Here is a 19,582-nt window from a genome sequence, read left to right on the forward strand (position 1 = left end):
TTTTTTTCATACATTGTGTTGCAGTACTGAGTTAGTGTGAAAAATCATATTTGTGCATTTTTGCTCTTTGTTGGCTTTAGTCAATGACAATCTTAAAGGAACTGCATTTTGACAATTTGTTGTTTCTTCAGCAGTTGTACTGAAAAAAGATGGCTCTTTCCTTATTCTGTTTCCTGTATTCTTTCCACTGAGCTTCTATTTTAGCCTTTTTTCTGGTACTGTGAGGATGTGCTAAGGCGTGGTGATCATCTTTTTGTAGCATTGACATGGGCTGAAGTGGATGAACCTGGAATCTCAAGAATTTCAGAATTCTTTGTCTTCTCACAGTGCATGTTAATATTATTCCAATATTTATTGATGTCAAAGCAACATCCAGACTTACTGAAGCAAAATCTTGGTCAAACTGTATTTATGTTAAAGAACAGGAAATCTTGATGCTCACCAAAAGAGTGTATGTAGACAGGTAGTTTTTAAAATCAGTCATTCAGAATGTATTTATCGAACGTACAGGGAATTTTCTGCATTATGGCCATGAATTTATTAAGTGTAGTAGACTTTACACTAATGAAGACGAGAGAAAGTTAGGCATCCAGAAAGATGTTAATCTCTAAGCCATTCAAGCAGCATATGCAAATATCTATTTTGTGATTATATATCAAAATAAGCAGAGATCATATGGTATTGACTACCCCGAGTAGAATAGGTTCTACTGAACTCATACAATATAATACAAGAAATTGTGTGTGCATTTTGATTGGTTAGTATTGCTCCAGACCTCAGTATAAATGCTCATAAAGGGGCCAAAAAGAGATGTACATGTTTTCAGCCACAAGTCAAACATAGGAGCCAGGTTTTTCTTTCTTTATCTTATCAGACAGTAGAGTTGAATATTAAGGTTCTCTGAAGTTAAAGGACTTTGTACAATATTTTAAGAGTTCAGTCTATGCAATGGATGTTTAAATACATTATGAAAAGTAGTATTTGTTGTGCATGTAGAGTAGCCTCATAATTAATGTAAGTTTAATACATTTAAAATACTCCAGCATTCTATTTACATTCAGATGGTAATGATCACCCACCTTTGTGAAGACACTACCACTAATAGGGACATTAGATGACTCAGATGGTTGATAAAGAATTATGAACATTCTCTGCTCTAGATCACCACATAGAGATTGCATTGGTAAAGTTGTCACAATGAAGACTTACTTTGAACAAATTGTACTAGAATTCCAATACAGTAGCTACAGTAAGAAAGAACTGAAGTAAGCCACTGGGTGAAGAAAGTTGTACACATTAAACAAAATAAGATTGGAATTAAGGTTTTCACTGTTTATGCTTCTAATGTTCAGGATATATATACACTTTGAAAATGGCCTGACTTGACCTCAGCAACAGAATCACTCCTTATGTCCTTGTGCTTTTCACAGGGAAGTGTGCCTCTTGAACCCTCATATGTAGTGGGGCATGTGGCCTCAGCCCCCAAAGAACAAAACCTGAGTACTTTGTTCAATGACGGGGAAAACAGTCAGGTATGCTTTATGTGGAATCTGAGTGGAAACACAATCCCCAGTTTAACAAATCGTTTTAAATTTGGCCTAAATTGGATTCGGGTTGGTGGTGAGGGGAGAAAAATTAAATCCTTTTGTAGAAATAGCTCTTGTCATCTGTGATCTTGGTCTTTTTTAAGTTACTGTGAACACATAGCATAGTCTTTATGTGCTGTCCTTTATTTGCCTTTTTTGCATCTTGCTTTCTCATAGTAATTCTGCGGATTGTGATGGAGAAAAAATTAACAGAGTGGATTATTTACAGACCCTTTCTTTTTTAAACAAAGGGACTTAAAAATGACTTTGTTCGGAACATCTTGTGGACCTTTGAAGATATTCACATGTTAGTAGGATCAAATATGCCTATATTTGGAGGTGGAAGATACCCTGCTGTGAGCTTGCGTCTCAGGTGAATTCTTAAACTAATGAGATGTGCATCCCAAACAACTCATTTGTTGCTTCAGTTTCATATTCTGTTGTGTGTGTGTGTGTATATAATTTTGTAGGATAATGTATTTCTTAATCTGCATTTAAAGATTAATTTTATACTCTAGTATTAAAATGGTAATTATTTTATAAGGTATTAGAAGGGTGTTTCTGTGACTAAGGCACTGAATTGGGACTCAGGATGTCTTGGTTCTCTTTTTGGCTCTTCCTCAGATTTCTTGTGTAACTTTCAGCAAAACACTTAGGGCCTGATTTTTGGAGGTGCCAACTATCTGCAACCCATTGCCTTTGTTGGAGTTGTAGGTGTTCAACACTTCTGAAAGTCAGAGCCCTTATTCTTTGCTCCAATCCCCAATTTGTAGAATGGAGTATCGCTTCTCTACTTTTCACAGATGTTGTAAGGATAAATACACTAATATTTGTGAGATGCTCAAATGCTTAAGTGTTGGATGCCATGCAAAATATAGTTACTGATTACCATCCATAAATAGCTGAAAATATCAACTTGATGTTGTGGTTACTCTGTTCTCTGATTCTTTTATTCTTGCTGTGAGTTCTTTTTGCCCATACATAGGTGAAGGAGCCTGGTGTCCCACAGCAAGGGTGGGAGGAAAGATAAGTCTACCTTTTATAGGGTGGGGAAGATGGAGGCAAGCTTAAAAAGTTGAAGCCAGTTTAGGCCATCTTTGTTCAAAAGACACCCAGGATTCACATAGCTGGGCACTGTAAATGCAGCCCAGAACTAAGGTGCTTTGGAAGAACTGTGTAAGAAAGTTTACAATGTGCTTGGTTCCAGCTAATTGTATTAATCCCTTAGATTTCTAAACACTTTTTTAGGGGAAAAATTGTGGGTGATCTCAGTAATAGTGTGGGCTGTAATTTTAAAGTGGTGAGGGCAGTAATGTGCATGCATTCCATTAGCAGTAACAGATGCTAGTGTCAACACAGTGGTTAGTATAGCTCCCCCCATTTGCTACTTTAAAATATAACCTCTGTCACAAATGAAAGCTTTTTTACCTCAATTTTAAGGTTGCTCTGTTCTCCTCATACTGACACACATAGCTAAGCTCTCAACAGACATTTATCGTAACTAGTGATTTTAAAAAAACAAACAAAACCTCTATTAGATGTACCCTGATGACTTAAAAAAAATCGTTATTTGCTCCAAGCAATACCAGAAATATTTTTGTTGTAGGGATAACAACAAGCCAATAAACGTGTTAACAGGAATCGACTATTGGTTGGACAACTTAATATGTAACGTCCCAGAGCTTGTGATGTGTTTTCATGTTAATGGAATTGTTCAGGTAAGTCCTGATGTCTTACATTATGTCCACTTTACCAATTCTTTGATTAATTCAACTTATCCATTCATAACAATGAAGTTAGTATGTGGGAACTGGTAGCAACATTGCACTAGAAAAGTTCTTATAAACCTTTTTTTGAGACACTGTAATACCTCCATTGTTTGTCCCTGCCACATTTTAAAGGCTGACTGCAAACAAAGTCCTGGGGCTAGAGATATCACTCTCTTGTTAGTTCCATGAAATTCTCTTCAGATGTGGCTGAACTGATGAACAATTAAAAAGAGGCCCTTCTTCCCCCACCACCCGAAAATGGATTAACAGCCGCCTCCTGCTGCCAGCTAATGTACGTACTTCTACCATTTGAAGTACAGGACTATGTGGCTTAGTACTGAAGGTATTCAGAATTCAGGCCCTGCTGAAGATGCATTAAGCGGACATTTAGGGTATGTCTTCACTACCAGCAGGATTGGCGGGCAGCGATCAATCCAGCGGGGATCGATTTATCACGTCTAGTCTAGACGCGATAAATCGATCCCTGAGCACTCTCCCGTCGACTCCTGTACTCCAGCTCATCAAGAGGCGTAGGCAGAATGGACGGGGGAGTAGCAGTAGTCGACTCACCGTAGTGAAGACACTGCAGTAAGTAATTCTAAGTACGTTGACTTCAGCTATGTTATTCACGTAGCTAAAGTTGTGTAACTTAGATCAATTACACCCCTCCCTCCTTCCTCCCCTGTGTAGACCAGTCCTTAGTTTACTTTGTTTCCTTACTAACACGCAAACCTAGGAAATTACAAATCAGACATTAAAAGAATGTTATCTATGTTGAAAAGTCAAGCACTTCAAAGTTAGGAAATTCCAGATTTACAGATGAAACTTTAATATTCTCTCTCATTGTTGTGTATTATGATAGTGCCTTTAATTACATGATTGCATATGTAGTTTGTTTCCACAGGACTCCTGTCTCATTTAGTGTACAGCTGGATGCACAAGGAGGTAGAATTAAGGATGCCTGGGCAACTGTAACTCTTGGGAGGTGGGGGGGGGGGGAGTTGTATTTTTTTTTGTTTTGTTTTTTTTTTTAACTTTTGAGTGCTTGACTTTGTAATTGGAACAATGTTCTTTTAACATAATCTTTGTATTTAGGATATATATTGTGGTAGCATCTAGAAGCCAGCTAGGTTGAAGCCTGTTGTGTGAAGTGCTCTGAAAACATGAAAGGGCCAAGTGTCAGCATTTCCATTTTGAACGATCATTTGTTGATATTTATAGGTGTCTATTATAACTACCTCCAAATTTTAAGAAGTGTACAACTCCAAACTCACTGTAAACTTAGTTTTGCAGGTTTGAAAAATCTTAAATTATACAGCAGTCTTAAAATTTGTAAAGAAAACACAGAAATGTTATAAACTAGTGTGTAGTAAAAGTATGGATCTGCCATCCAGTCAGTACAGACTTTATTTAAATTACTAATATATATTGATGCAACAGAGTTGTTAATTAACTGTAAATTATATAGTCTCAGCCAATATATTCAGTATAACCACATTCATTCTGCATCATTTTATTGAGATTACTGTATGTGTTAAATGCCAGACCACAGAATTTCACTTTGTTTGGCCCTGACCAGTCATTTTATTAAAAGAATCATACACGAAGCAATTTACAGTACAAAGGATGTAAGTAGTAAAATTACACAAACATAATTGGATGCAGCACTAAATTCATAGTTTATAATTTTGAGGGCTTTCAGTATTAGCAAACATTAATAATGGAACTCCTGTTTTCAGTTTAATGGATTATGAAAGGCTTCTCTGTTTGTATAGCCAACCTTAGTATATATTATGAGGATTTTTCAAGATGTGTTTAAAATACATTCTATACAGAAATATGAAATGATCAAGACTGAAGATATTCCCAATTTGGAAAACTCCAATTTTTCTACCAAAGTGATAAAGGATATTGCTCAAAATATCTTATCTTTTCTGAAATCTAACTGCACCAAAGAAGGACATACTTACTGGCTATTTAAAGGTAAGCAATTCCTTGGTTGGGTTAATAAGTAATGTTTGAGACCTATATATTGTCAGGATGGATAATGGAAAAATCTTCTCTTTCAGCAAGTGGAAGCGATATAGTAAAGCTCTATGACCTCACGACTCTTTGTGAAGAAACGGAAGATAAATACCAAAACCCTTTCACAATGCCAGTGGCAATTCTCTTGTATAAGTAAGTGTGTCTTACAGAAGCAAAACTCTGTTGCAGTATTTATTTACTTAATTTAAATCTAAGACATTAAGTGTCTGTCTTGGGCGCTAGGTACTCTGGCCATCAGTTAAAAAATGCAATCCAAAAATCATAAAACCAAAACATCACCACATTCCTTTATACGTACAACAATCAGCCAGCCAAATCATGATATTAACTGAATCAGAGTCTTGCCATTCCTCAGATTTCTCTGTCACCTGAGTCCTTCTCTAGAAGCTTGCTCAAAAAGATGGATTTGTAGAATGCTTACATGTGCAGAAAATTAATAAGAAAAAAATATATAATAGACATTTCAATGACATTTCTGTCTACTATTTTGTACAACTTTCTTTTAGAGTTGCCTGCAATATGATGATGAAAAAAAACCAGAACAAGAAACACTATGGCACCATTAGAACATTGCTCCTTAATTGCGTTAAGTTATTGGATAAAGCCAGACATCCACAAGTAAGAATTCTATTTTAATACATTTATTTTTAGTGCAGAGAGATGTATAGCTTGTATATAATGAAAATACAGATGTTGATCTACCTTCAACTAAAAGCACTAATAAGGTAACCAAATGCTATATTAATTACAATGTGATTGCAGTGTGTTAGTGAGCTCATCTCATCCTCTTATGCAGTGACAGTGGGCCTTGGTTATAAACGTTCCCTGGACTGAAAAGTGACAATTCAAATGTGCCTTCATGATCCTTTTTTTTTTTTTAAGGCAGAACCTCACTTTTCTTATTTTGAAGATATAATCACCAGTATGGGTCTAAAATCCCTCCGTATGATTAAATTAAAACTTCACATTAAATTTTCTTTGAGGGAAAGTTCTGTAATCAAGATCAAGGCTCTTTTTTCATGCTTAACACTGTACAAACACATATTAAGAAATCAGTCTCTGCCCTGAAGAGCATCTAATCTAAATAGACAAGACAGCCAGAAGGTAGGAGGGAGATACAGACTTGCGTGGCAGGGCCAGGAATAGAACCCAAATGTCCTGACTCCTAAACACTAGTCTGTGGTGCCTCTCAAGTTGCTGATTGATTGGCATCTTACATATCCAGCAGCAGTAGGAAAGGCAATAGAAATGTCTAAAGCTAGAACACAGAAGGCTTATGCTGCTGCTTATGCTGCTTCATAAAGATGCAGTTTCATACTCTAAGCCAAACCAGAATCTGGTTATATTGGGGAGGATCAATCCTAACCCAGAAAGAGCTGGCTACAAGGTTTGGGGAAGTCATGCAGGGAAGTTGCACTTGAGGTGCTCAGGTCTGGACTTGTTGTTCTAAATCTGGCCCTGAGTATTCCTGCTGACAAACCTGAGCTTGCTTCCCTTCTGGCAGCAGAGGATAATGAGATCTGTGTGTCTCTTTCAGCATCCTCTGTGAGTCTGTTCCCTATGGGAATGATGTATTAGATTGTGATAATCTAAAGAGGCTTTTGGGCTCAGATGTAGAATTGCAGAATGGACCATGATGTCTCTGAAGCAGCTGTGCACACAGTAAAATGTATTATTGTGCAGACCACAATACAATATTTTAAAGTAAACATCATAAACTTTGCAAAGAAAAATTATCTAGAAAGATAGCTAACACTGAAGCTCATATATTTACTCTAAAATTTCACTTAATATTGGCAGTTTCCTAGCCTAGATTTAAAACATTTTATTCAGACTGTTACTGTTGTCAAATGAAAACTGACTCTGTATATGTGAAAGGCAGATCATGAAACAACCAAATGGTGGTTGTCATCTGGACTCAGTGTATAGCTTAGAACATAAGGAGTTAAATTATCAGTAGGATTCTATGGATCAGAGTTGTGAAGTGACATTATATTTTAAGATTATTTTTATATTATAGCTCATGGATCATTTTTAAAATGGTGTATCTATCACCATGGTAAAGGCCATGATGTTAGTGTTCACTATCTACTTCATTACATCTGTATTTTGGTATTAGACATAGTGTTGTAGGGGAAGGAATCCCGAACTGTCTTCCATTCTTTACCTAATCTTGCAGAGGGGAAGGGAGTGACTTCTAGTTCCAAATTCATTGTTGCTCCTCCTTTCACCTAGGTGGTGACCTCCTCCACCTCCTGGTTCTCATCACACTAGTTGCTCTTATTTATGCATTAGGACCTCCAAACAGCTACTACTATTTCCTGAAGTACCTGTTTCGTAGATACATAGAGGGCTTCAGTTTTCAAAGATGTCCATTAAATATGGCGGAGGTAGGAGGAGAGCAAAAAAAGTAGATATAGTAGGTGAGACTTTCAAACTGTTTTCACAAGAGACTTCATAGCAGTGTTGTTAATGACGTTTTTACAGCCTTCCTCCAAATGAGGTGTTTAGACTGCTGAGCAATCTAAATACAACTAAAGTCCAAAATATAATAAACCATGGGGGCTAATATAAGCTTTTTGCATGAACACTCACTGGCTTTAAATGAAAAAAAAAAATTAAATTGAGATAACTAACAGTACATACATACATTACCTCAAAAATAACTTGTCTGTCTCTCCTAGGGTTTTATGCTATCATCCACCACAGTGGTTTGCAGCTGACTTATACCAATATGTGAATCAAACTTTTATAAAGCCAGACGATTAGCCAAAAAGTTCATTGATATATCCAGAGGTTTTCCTCACCATAATCATGGACTTATTTTACATGACTGAGAAAATCTGGATATACTGTGTGTGGAATTTTATTAAAGTGTGGCTAGGTTCAGAAAAACTTTTTTTTTTTTTAAAAAACAAACAGAAGGTTATATAAGAGAAAATACTACATTTGTCTCCTATTATTTATTTGTAGTATTGTACAAAGAATCCCTGTCATGAACCTGTTAGGCACTGCAAAAAACACAGAACAAGAAGCCAGTCCCTGCCCCAAAGAGCTTAAAATCTACGTACAAGATAAGAGACAACAGATGGATAGAGACAGATGGAGTACAAGGGAACAATGAGATAGTAGGTAGTAAATATAATAGACTGTGTTCTCAGCACACTAGCAATCTAGGCCACACAGGTAAGGAGGGTTTTGAAGGAGGATAATGAGTTCATGGGGAGCATCTTCCAAGCTTGAGGGCAGTGTAACAGAAAGAATGAAAGTGCCAGTTTGAAATATTAACAGGTGAGGAATGGGCCCAACTGGAGGTGAGAGTTGACCTTTCAATACTGAATGTGAGATAGGTTGGGTGGGGATAGATCATGAAGGGCCCTGAAAGTGAAGACAAGTAATTTGTTTGATCTGATAAAAAGGTGCCATAAAAGGGACCCAAAGAAAGAGATGACATAGTCAAAGCAACAGGCTGAGAAAATTCTTTGCAGCTGTGTTCCGAATGGATATCAGTGGGGCACAATTACACTTGTCAGGCCCACAATGAAGGGTGTTGCAGTAATCAAGATATGAGATGAGGAGAGCCTGGACATGAGTTTTAGCTGCATGGATGGTTAAGAAAGGACATATTGTTGGGCGTGTCTACACGAACACTTCCTGCATGTAAAACTATGCTCTAAATCTATAGCACTCCACTGTGTTGTGCCCTGACCGTGAGGACGCTACTCCTGTGCACTAAAGGTTCCCTAGTGTGTCTCCATTAGAATGCTGTAGATTAACACCTCAGCTTGCCATGCAGTACATGTTTCTGTAGATATGCCCCTAGAAATGCAGTATTGTGAGCTCATGTGATTTTTATCGCAACTCTAGCAATTTTGGGATTTTTTTTAACCTGTCTCATGAAAACATGATTATAGGCTGCCAATTCATTAATTTTCTCTTATTCAAAGTGGCCACCATCTCTGTTACTTTCAGTGGGGCTGTAGCCAGCAAGATGGTCTCTGTTTCCCTACCGTCTATCTACATGTGTAAGTGCCCTTAATAAAGTTGGCTGACACCTGCCACTGTTCTCAGTGAGTTTGAAGCCACAATGACAGGCAAAATGGCTGACGTGCTATGGCTCAGGAGAGCTAGACAGGACCCAGGGACTGTGAAGTCAGCTGAGACACTGTGCAAGATGGATGGACAGAATGAGTAGGAGTGGGATGCTGTGGGGACCAGAAGGCAGATTTTGGAATTATAAGGGAGTGGGGAGCAGGGGCTGTGGGGACAAACGAGAGGCAGAGTGGGGGTTCAGAGAACCGTGATGGGGTGAGAGATGGAGAGCATAGAATGGGAGCTCCCTCAGCCGAGGGATAATGGTGGATGTGGGCAGCCCTGTCTGAGCAGCCAGGGGAAGGCAGAGTTGCATTGCCAGCTCTTGCAAATAGATCACGAGTCATGGGATTTTAGCAGTTGCAGGAGGAGCTCTCACAATGATGCAAGCAGCTCCTCTGATCCTGTGATTTTTTTTTTCCAGGGCTGGGCACATGGGCAAAGCTGTGTGAGAGCCCTGTAGCACAGGACACAGATGGGTCTTGCCACTGAGCTCTGCCTTGCATGGACCTATAGCAGAGAGGATGGTCCCTGGCGAGAGAGTGGAGCGGGAAGTCAGGGGAAAGTCTGGACCCAGCAGCAACGCTTTCTTGTCTCCCACTGCCTGGGATGACTATTCTACTTGCGATCCAGACCGAGGAGAAGGGAGTGTCAAGATAGGAAATATATGGCAGTTTCCCTGTTACCCTCTGCTTTCTTGGCATGCATTTTTGTGTGCATTAAAGGTTGACTTTTCACCTAAAATTTTCTCTCTCACTCACTCACTCACACACAAAATGATATACTTATGGTTTCTGGGCCAATCTCATGATTTTGGGGGATCTGGTTTGCGATTTTTTTTGTTTTTTTTTTTTTGGATCACATCAGGCTGGCAGTACTGAACAAAGCCTGCATGTGAGGACCCAGAAGATTGTCTGACTTGAAGATAACACCCAGGTTACAGGTCTGAATAACCGGTAGAATGATGTTGATGTCCACAGTGGTTGAGAGAGGAGGTAGCAGGGAAGGTTTGGAGGGGCAAAATTAAGAGCTCTGTTTAGCTATATTGAGCTCAAGCTGATGGTTAGACATCCACAAGGAGCTGTTGAAGAAAGAGAATGAGTGTAGTTTGAACAGAAAGAGATGGGTCTGGAGTAGAGAGGTAGAAGTAAAGGCCTGCAGCCAGAATCTAGCTTTGGAACTCTGTAGAAGTGTAGTGCTGTTTTGCTGGTAGTCAGGTTGGATCTCAAATGGCTCAGTTACTCTCCAGTGTCAAGAAATGTGGCGAGAGGGATACAAAGTAATATATGGAGAGGATCGCCAAGAACAATCTACTTAGGAGGGAGCTGAAGCTAAAGTTTACTACATTCCTATCTCAGGGCTTTTGTTACTTTATAAAGAATAAAAGCAAACCTCCAAAATGGCATAAATTTTGACCACAACCTGTTATATGTTCATTGCGTTGAGAGTAGGGTTGGGATCTTGACCCTTTATAGGGTCGTAATGTCTTAGTTTCCTGTAAGTTGTTTTGTCACGTACATCTGCAGAGCCAGTTTCTGCTTTGTGCACCAGTGATGTGTTTATCTTTAAAATTCTGATTTAAAGTTCTGTTGTTCGCAGCGATGGATGTATTTGAGCTTGATTTTTTTTTTCTTGGAGCTAAGGTTGGAGGAGGATGTTGTAAATTTATTCTTAAATGTATTCTTCATTAGTAACCTTCACACTTATGAATAATACCTTTGGATAATCAGAATATAATACCTCGTATATCAATAGTGCCTTTCATCCAAGTATTTGAAAGTTTGACAATATTAATTAACCTTATCAATATATTAATCCTGTTTTTGTAGATGAATAAACTGAGACATTGAGTTGAACATCATTGTGCAGCTAGTCTAAAGCAGTCAGAAATAGAATCCAGAAGTCAGCATCTCCCCGGCTCCCCATGCCCCTGCTACTACTCTGATGAACTGTTGTCATACTACCTTTCAATTGTAGAGTCACGTCTCAAACCTAATATTAAATATTTCATTACAGGACTTCTACAGTGCAAAATGTATAACATCCATATTTGTACAGTCCATGTGAACTGTATCTTAGTAGAAGTCAAATACTATTAAAAATGACTAAAAGTTGTTAAGGGAGAGTGATCCTGGAAGAGTAGTTTAGTTTTGCCCTCTAAACAGCTGTAAACTTAAATGTATTAATACATTTAAAAAAAAAACCCACAGACCATTATTCTTTTACTGTAGTGACAGTCTTTTTAAATTGGCTATGACATTTTAAGCATATTAATGCCTATTTGCATGCACTGGTTAGGGATTTTGCAGATACCTGTACAGTCTTGTGCATGCATTTATTGGACCCTTTTCTAAAGTTGTTCTTTGTCTCAGAGCGGAAGGATGCAAACTTCTATTTGAGTGGCCTATTTAAAAACTTGTTAGTAACTTGCAGTACTGGGCTACACTAAAATACTTTTTTTTTATTATTATTATTATTATTTTTAAGATTATTGCTTCAGCGAATTACATGCTCTCAGAACTCTTCCAGTTAGATGAGCCTAAAAAAGAAGGCGCAGAGTTTCCTTTAAATGGGAACTCTGATGAAAGTTATAGTGAAGAGGAAGAAGAAATGCCGGATAGCGATGAAAATGGTTCCTACAGCACCAGCTCCGATCCGCCAGATGACAATAAAGCAGTAGCTGTAATCAAATCTGTTGGAGAGTTATCGGTACCAGAAAAATATAAATCTATTCACCAGATACGAGTAAGTTACAGTACTAACAAGCTGTGCTGAGTTTAAGGGGGGGGGAAAAAAGGCTTGACATGAACATAGTGCAGCTTGTATAGTCAAAATATAGTTAACTGTGAGCAGTTCCTTTTTATGAAAAAAGGAACTGTTTTTAAAGACCTTTTATGCCACCAGTTACTTGAGTACCTCAGATTAATTGAAATATGGGTCAGAAAGGAAATAAAATCTTTCGTCCGAATTGTGGCTCTGAGTTTTATCCTATTGCAGATGCAAATTAATTTATTTTTATTTTTTTTTGCTTTATTATCTTGGGTGTGTATTCTACTTGCCTGTTAATTTCTGCACAGACACCTATAGAGAAATTACTCATCCTTGTAGGAATAATCTGAATATGGAAACGTATTTAACAGCTGTGGAGAATTAAGGGTGGTCCGTACTAAAATTTGTGATTTCCCAGCACATCTGTGGAATGTACCTTAACAGTTTGACATGCAGAGAATCTAAGTGTTACTCCATGGATTTGCGGGGAGGTTACTCCTCAGCTCCCTCCTTGTCCTCTTTCATAATTTAGGAATCTTTGCTTGAAAGTATTGTTGTGTTGAAGCCATTCTGAGAGAAGAAATCTTACCTCCTGTCCCACTTACATGTATGAAAAGATGCTTCTAATTAGGCAGCGTTAGTGTAAACCATAATGCTGTCAGCATGCACCTCGGTCATAAATTTTCCAAAAACTTGTCTGGTATATGCTTCCATAATATGTAGTTGAGCAAAAATATAATGCAATTACTATCTGTCAGACTTCAGTAAAGCAGCTTTTCTTTAGTACGATATTTAAAACAACCAAATAATGTGAAACTGAGTTTTGTCATTTAGCTCCCAAATGTTAACAATGTTTCACTTTGCCTCTTGATAGTTAATTAAGCCATATCTGTGGCAGTGGAGCACTTGTATGCCTCATGCTTAGTTATCCTGCAACATGTATATTGTATCAAAAAGACTGACTTTTCTTGTAAGTCTCTATGCCAAATAAAATTGATATTCTGCAAAATCTGTCTATCACCTGTGCTGGTTGATATCCTGCAAGCTTTAGTACCTCAAGGCCCCTTTGCTGAAAATATAGCACCCTGTCGGTGGTGGAAGCCCTACATTGATTTTTCTTCTTAAAACTCAGTTTCATTACTGGAGGGTACTGCACTTCTATTTGCAGGGATTGGATTGATAATATACTGGCAGGATTTCATCTTTCTCCCATACTAAAAGTTGGTCAGTGAAGATTGTTCCTGTCATTCAGAAAAGGTGGTTAGGGTGAATTCATCCCTCCTTGTACAGTTAGAGTAATGGGTTATGTGGAAGGAAATAGAATTTACATGCCTGCCAGCCTGTTCCCTCCCCTACCTCCTTCTAGGATGTGGGGCTGCACTGCAGTCACTGTATGGCTGCTTTTCTGGAAAAAAGGCTGCTACCCTTCTATAGCCCTTACTTTAGGTTTTTGGGGTCACTAAAACAGACTGATTATGAATTTTGGTTAGTTTAGGTAAATCTAGTTAAACCCTACAATGAAGACAGTATCTTCAGTTGCTGAAGTAAAGGAAAGAAATGTTGTGGTCTAGATAATATAGCATGAAGTTTAGCATACTCCATTAATGGCTTTCATTGTAGTCTGTTAACGTATCCCAATAAACTGGATTTTGCTGTCTATCTTTTAAAGCTTCATAGTTAGTTTGCTTGTTTTTCTTTAAGTGGGTCTGCTGCCTTAAAAATTTTTTTTTTTTTTTTAATGAAGCCTAGTTGTGCATTTCCTGTTTGCCATGACACTGAGGAACGGTGTAGACTTGTGCTCAGCTATGTTCTAGAGGTAAGTTTCCTAATGCTGTTCTGTCCTGGTCAAAATGTGTGGGTTTTGTTATGTTTATATTTAGTTCACCTTCCAAGTAAATACTTAATGAAAGGCTTTTTCTTTTTAAAGGGCTTGAAATCTGTTGACAGCAGCATAAAAAAAGACGGTGACCTTCCTGCAGCCGACCCTAACACCCCAATCCCATTAAAATACGAAGATGAATCCACAAGTGGTGGTCCTGAGTGTCTGGAAAAACAGATGGCTTTGTTTTTAGACAAAAGTAAGCTGAATTGTTTTGCAAATAGGACCTTTTCAATGGCACAGCACACTGCTGCTATTTTATTTTGATCGTCTAAACAATGTACTTGTAAATCATCAATTACGCCATGCATTGAAAAAGCAAAAAAGGATATTGCACACAAACAGAAGTGGAGAATGTAGGCCTTTCCTTTTAAATATGAAAAGAAACAGGACAGTAGGGATTCTTTTAGCATATTAAAGATCCTTTTATAGTAAGTACATAAGGTTACTGCATTTATTGAGATGTGGCTTGCCACTGGCTTCCATAAGGATTTCATTTTGTTGAAAGATTGTGATGTAGTGCCCCCTTTAGATTTTTTGGCAGTGTTAGGTTTTGTCACTTAGAGAAATTATTTTTATAAGACTGTGGATTTTGGCAATAATTTTAGTGTCAACATCATGCTCATTGTTATGCTACACATGTGCATGTTGCCAACATAAAAAATGTTAACAGGATATTATTTGCTAGCTTGCAGTTATAATTCTGCCTTTTATGCAAGAACAGTAGGAAGCGTTTGAATGAAAATGTCTTGTGTGTTTAAATCACTAAAGCTGCAATAGCCTGCATTTACTGCTTCACCATAGTATCGGAGCACCTTGCTATAGTGTTCTGGCTCTCTGTAAAATAGCAATAAGACATAGTTGTGCTATAACTATAATTCAGAAAACAAATGTAGGGGTTCTTAGATGTGTAATTAACATTTAATTTTTAGTTGGAGTTTCCTTCCATTAATCCAGTAGTTTAGTTGAAAGCCGAATTGGCTGCTAAATATTTTTTGTCTGGGAGCTGAAAATGACAAGCTATATTCAGTGGAGGGCAGCTTCTTTTTCTATACTCTTCTTAAGAGTTAAATTTTTAGAATATATATTAAACATCGAAATCTAGCTGTAAATAGCTATAGTGTGGTAGATGAAATACTAAGAAGATTATTGCCATGAAGGTAGGTAGCGACTATTGCTTCCAAGATATAAAATAATATTGCCATGCTTTGTCAACTCCTAAACCAAAAAAGTATACTAAAATTTCCCAAGTCTTTCTGAATGAATAATCATTGAAAAGGTCTACTATTTCTCCTCCAATTTTGATTTACAATAGATGGTGTCACTTGGAAGTCAGTGATTTGTAGATTTGCAAATTACCTATTGGGTTTTTTCCCCCCAATAATTAGTCCAGAATTTAAGACTAAACACACCACCAAATAGCTGCATTACTATCTGAGTTAGGATAAACACCTAAGCAGTACCTCTGATTTCAGTCTTCCCTTTCAAGCAACAAAAGGAACTAAAGTCTTTCAGGGTACCAGCTAGTGTTTGGATAATAGAGATGGAATTTAAACTAGACCAAGAAATTTCAAAGATAGGTGAGAAACAAAGTTTCTCCCTTTATTGTACTTACGTTTTGTTGCGCAAAATATGTGTAGTATCATGCTTCTCCTGAAATCTTTCCCATACATGAAGAAAGAATCGGTGGTGGGGGGCGGAGGAGGAAGGCAGGATTAACATCAGTTTTCCCTCAAATTTAATGTTTTAAAAAGAAGCTTTGCTGACACCCACTGCACTGTGTGTCTGAACTGTTTAGGTTGCCTGTATGATGCATCATACTTGTCCAAAATGAGAAGTGTGCTCTTCTTCAGGCTGACTTAATGATGTGGTCCTATAAGCCAAACCTGGGGTCTGCCTTCCTATACAGAAATGAGTCTCTGGCCTGAACATTTTAGATCTTTGTCTGCTTCAAAGCCCCGTGAACTGGTGAAGAAGCAGCCTTCGGTGCCAGGACCAGGACCTTTGGCTCCAAGCAGTGGCGTATTCTGTCTGGTACCAGGGCTACTCCAGCATCAAGGAAACAGCCTCATCAGAAGAGTTGAAGGATGCCTTGGCACTAACAGTGTGGAAGATTTCAACAGTTCCTTCTTTCAGGCAGAAATTGGACAGTACAGTTTCCTCAGAACCAGGGAAGCCTCCACTTATTGGCTCTTGTCGATTCTGAGCTAATACTAGGGTTGTAAGGATTCAGTATAAACCAAAAAAGTCACATTTGTGGCTCTGGCTCCAGCCCCAGCTGCGGGGCCAGGCGCGCAGTCCCAGCTCTGGCTCCAGCGGCTGCTTCAGCAGTTGACAACTGAAGCTGAAGAAGTCACTGAGGTTCCAGTCAAGTCACAGAATCTGTGACTGCCGTGACCTCTGTGACTAAATCATATTCTTACGGATTAGATTTAAGATTTACTTTATTTTATTTTTGTGTTTATAGTGGGCTCATTTCAAAAGGATAAACATTCCAGTCAATCAGGAATGATTCCTGGATCCTGGCAGTATAAAATGAAACTCCAGCTGATTCTGAAGTCATCGAAGGCTTATTATGTTCTATCTGATGCTGCTATGAGTCTTCAAAAATATGGAAGAGCATTACGATACATTAAATTAGCTTTACAATGCCATGGTAAGTAATTGGAATATTTTCTCCTTAAACAGTGCACATAGACATACAATGGCAAATACTTCTGCCACACATTGAAAAAGTCTGTGGCATCTGAGGACTGAATTTGGCGCACAAATCCCATGCTTTTAACAAATATATTATAGTAAAGAACTGGCTTGGGCGGGTTGGACACAGGGAAGCCTTTTAATTTGGATCATAGGTTTCTTCTGTCTCATTCCCTTTGTCCCCATTACAGAATGGTCAGAGGGGCAGGACTCAGCGTATAGATGGCAGAACTCAGTGTATAGACTGGGACTTGAAGTCTGGTGCCTGGAATGTGTGGAAAAGCTAGAATAGCACCTTTATTCATTATACTTGGCTTGAGCTATTCTTATACAGTCCTCATTATCAGAAGTGCTACATTCACTCAGAAACTTTAAGTAGATACCCATAGAGTGGAGTGCATCCCCAGCTAATACTGATTCTTTGAGTAGAATGATGGAGAATATTCTGATTCTGTTTCCTGGTTATAACACTGTGAGTTTGAATAATCAGAAAATATAATGGCTTTAAAGTGAAATTCTATTGTTTTTTAAAAAAAGTGCACTGAGATTTGCCGTATTCATTACCTTTCAATGAATTGTGATCAAGCTCTATTTGTTAGTAGAGATATGTGAGGGGAATAGTTTCTAATTGTCATCCCTAGAAAATCAGTCTGAGAACTGAAAGTCAAACTCTTCTTCCTGTTTCATACATCATCATTAGTAATAAAAATTTCTGCAAGCCAAATCCTATTGTCTTCAATGGTTTTACACAGTTATAACCAGGGGCGGCTCTACAAAGTAGGCTGCCCCAAGCAGCGCGGAGCGCTGCGCCGCCCTTCCCCAGTCCCGCGGCGGGTCCCCTCTTCCCGCGGCTCCGGCATCCTGGGAGGGCGGCATTTGCTCGTGGAGCTCCGCCGGCATGCCTGCGGCAGGTCCACCGGAGCCCAGGACGAGCGGAGCTGCCGCAGTCATGCCTGCGGGAGCTCAACCGGAGCCGCGGGAAGACGGGACCCGTCGCAGTCATGACTGCGGCAGGTCCGCTAGTCCCGGGCTCCGGTGGACCTGCCGCAGGCATGCCGGCGGGAGCTCCACCGGAGCCAAATGACGCCCTCCCCAGGATGCCGCCCCAAGCGGGCGCTTGGCCCGCTGGTGCCTAGAGCCGCCCCTGGTTATAACTGAGGGAAGGTTTAGATCTTGCATTTGTAGCTTAGTTAACTGTTCTGTATGAGCAGGGATCGAATTCAGTTCATCTTCCTTATCTGTAGTTGCTGTGCAGTGTTAACAGGGATAAAAAGTAGTATCTGACTCGGACTACATACAGGGGTCAGAACTGTTGTGTAAAATGTCACCAGGCTTATATGGTCACTCTTCTACGAATAGTTAAATTTGGATTCTACATGTCTCAAGTCTTAGTGCTTAATTTTGCTTTTTTGGGTTTTCCCCCTACCAGATACTTACTGCTGCCTCTGCACCAATATGCCTGCTGAAGTGCTACTGTTTCTTTGTCAATGTTTAACCCTTTGTGGTGATATCCAGCTAATGCTTGCCCAGAATGCAAATAACAGAGCTGCGTATCTTGAAGAATATAACTACCAAACAAAAGAAGATCATGAAATATTGCACAGTCTTCATAGAGAATCCAGCTGTCAAGGTATAACATCAAAATAATAATATATTTGGCTGAATTAGTGTGGTCCTTTCAGCCAATACTTATCCCACAGTGTTTCCTCAGATTTTGGCAAAACAGTATAGTATATCACTTTTGGGGGTGGGAAAACCTTTTGGTGCTTTGGTGCTATTTTTTTCTTGTCAAAAAGAAAGCTGAAATAGAAATTAAAATAGCCTTTTAGGAATATGACTTTTCTGGAGAGTATAGTTAGGTTTTGTTTTTTTTTAATTCTTGACATCTTTCAAGTAATGGCCAAATTCTGCCTTTCTTTAGACTCCATGGAACCCCTTTGATTTTTGGGCACAACTCAGTCATTTTGTCAAACCTTTACTACTACATTTTTTTCAGAGTCCCTAAAATAAATAAAATTTGTTTAGAAAAAATTTGTAATTGACATGCAGTTTTTGCTGTTTGTTTTCCAGTATTTGCATGGGCCACTGACTTGTCTACAGACTTGGAATGTCAGCTTTCGGTTAGCTGCAAATGCTATGAGGCAGCTAATGAAATCTTGCTTTTTAGTAACTTAAAAAAACAAAATCCAGAGCAGCATACACAAGTCCTGAAGAGGATGGGTAACATCAGAAATGAAATTGGAGTATTTTACATGAACCAGGCTGCTGCAGTGCAGACTGAGAGAGTGGGCAAGTATTATTTTTTTTCCACTTGTTACATACACTATTCTATTCAAAGGTTTATGTCAATGAAGAGGTGTAACAGTGATTATCATTTTCAGCAACAATGTTTGAGAGATGCCTCCTGAACTCTTCTTCCAGGAATAAAGGGAATTTCAAAGAACTTCTTTGTAACAAATACTCTCTCCTGTAGTTAATGGTATATTAGTGCTTCCATTATAAGCAGTGTTTTTCAGGGCACTCTGACTTACATGTGAACACCTTAGTCTGTACTAAAATATGGAGTATAAGACTCTGGAGAATCTTTATAGTAGTTGTAATTCCCTGGAAAAAATCAGAGAATACTAGCTTAATTCTTCTCACAAAAATGCCTCCAAAATGTCAGGCTATTATTGTAGGATATTATTGCCAAATTTCTGATTTGATAATTACTTTTCTGTCCTTTCTTTTTCTTTAACAGA

The 19,582-nt window shown here is 38.6% G+C and overlaps 1 protein-coding gene across 4 annotated transcripts in view; it reads left to right on the forward strand.

The window, feature by feature from the left end:
* EDRF1 (erythroid differentiation regulatory factor 1) overlaps positions 1–19,582 on the forward strand; it is a 47,336-nt gene that overhangs the window by 10,671 nt on the left and 17,083 nt on the right. For 2 of the 4 annotated variants that reach the window (XM_039480971.1, XM_039480974.1), the window contains 12 exons: positions 1,431–1,532; positions 1,838–1,959; positions 3,193–3,304; positions 5,191–5,338; positions 5,425–5,533; positions 5,908–6,019; positions 11,981–12,238; positions 14,007–14,078; positions 14,190–14,340; positions 16,609–16,797; positions 18,271–18,471; positions 18,912–19,130. In XM_039480971.1, coding sequence (XP_039336905.1) covers positions 1,431–1,532; positions 1,838–1,959; positions 3,193–3,304; positions 5,191–5,338; positions 5,425–5,533; positions 5,908–6,019; positions 11,981–12,238; positions 14,007–14,078; positions 14,190–14,340; positions 16,609–16,797; positions 18,271–18,471; positions 18,912–19,130 — 1,795 coding nt within the window. The remainder of the gene's footprint in view (positions 1–1,430; positions 1,533–1,837; positions 1,960–3,192; positions 3,305–5,190; positions 5,339–5,424; positions 5,534–5,907; positions 6,020–11,980; positions 12,239–14,006; positions 14,079–14,189; positions 14,341–16,608; positions 16,798–18,270; positions 18,472–18,911; positions 19,131–19,582) is intronic. The other 2 variants (XM_039480972.1, XM_039480973.1) reach the window with 2 other exon arrangements.

The sequence above is a fragment of the Mauremys reevesii genome, linkage group 7 (assembly GCF_016161935.1).
Source record: "Mauremys reevesii isolate NIE-2019 linkage group 7, ASM1616193v1, whole genome shotgun sequence".
NCBI classification, from domain to species: Eukaryota; Metazoa; Chordata; order Testudines; family Geoemydidae; genus Mauremys; species Mauremys reevesii.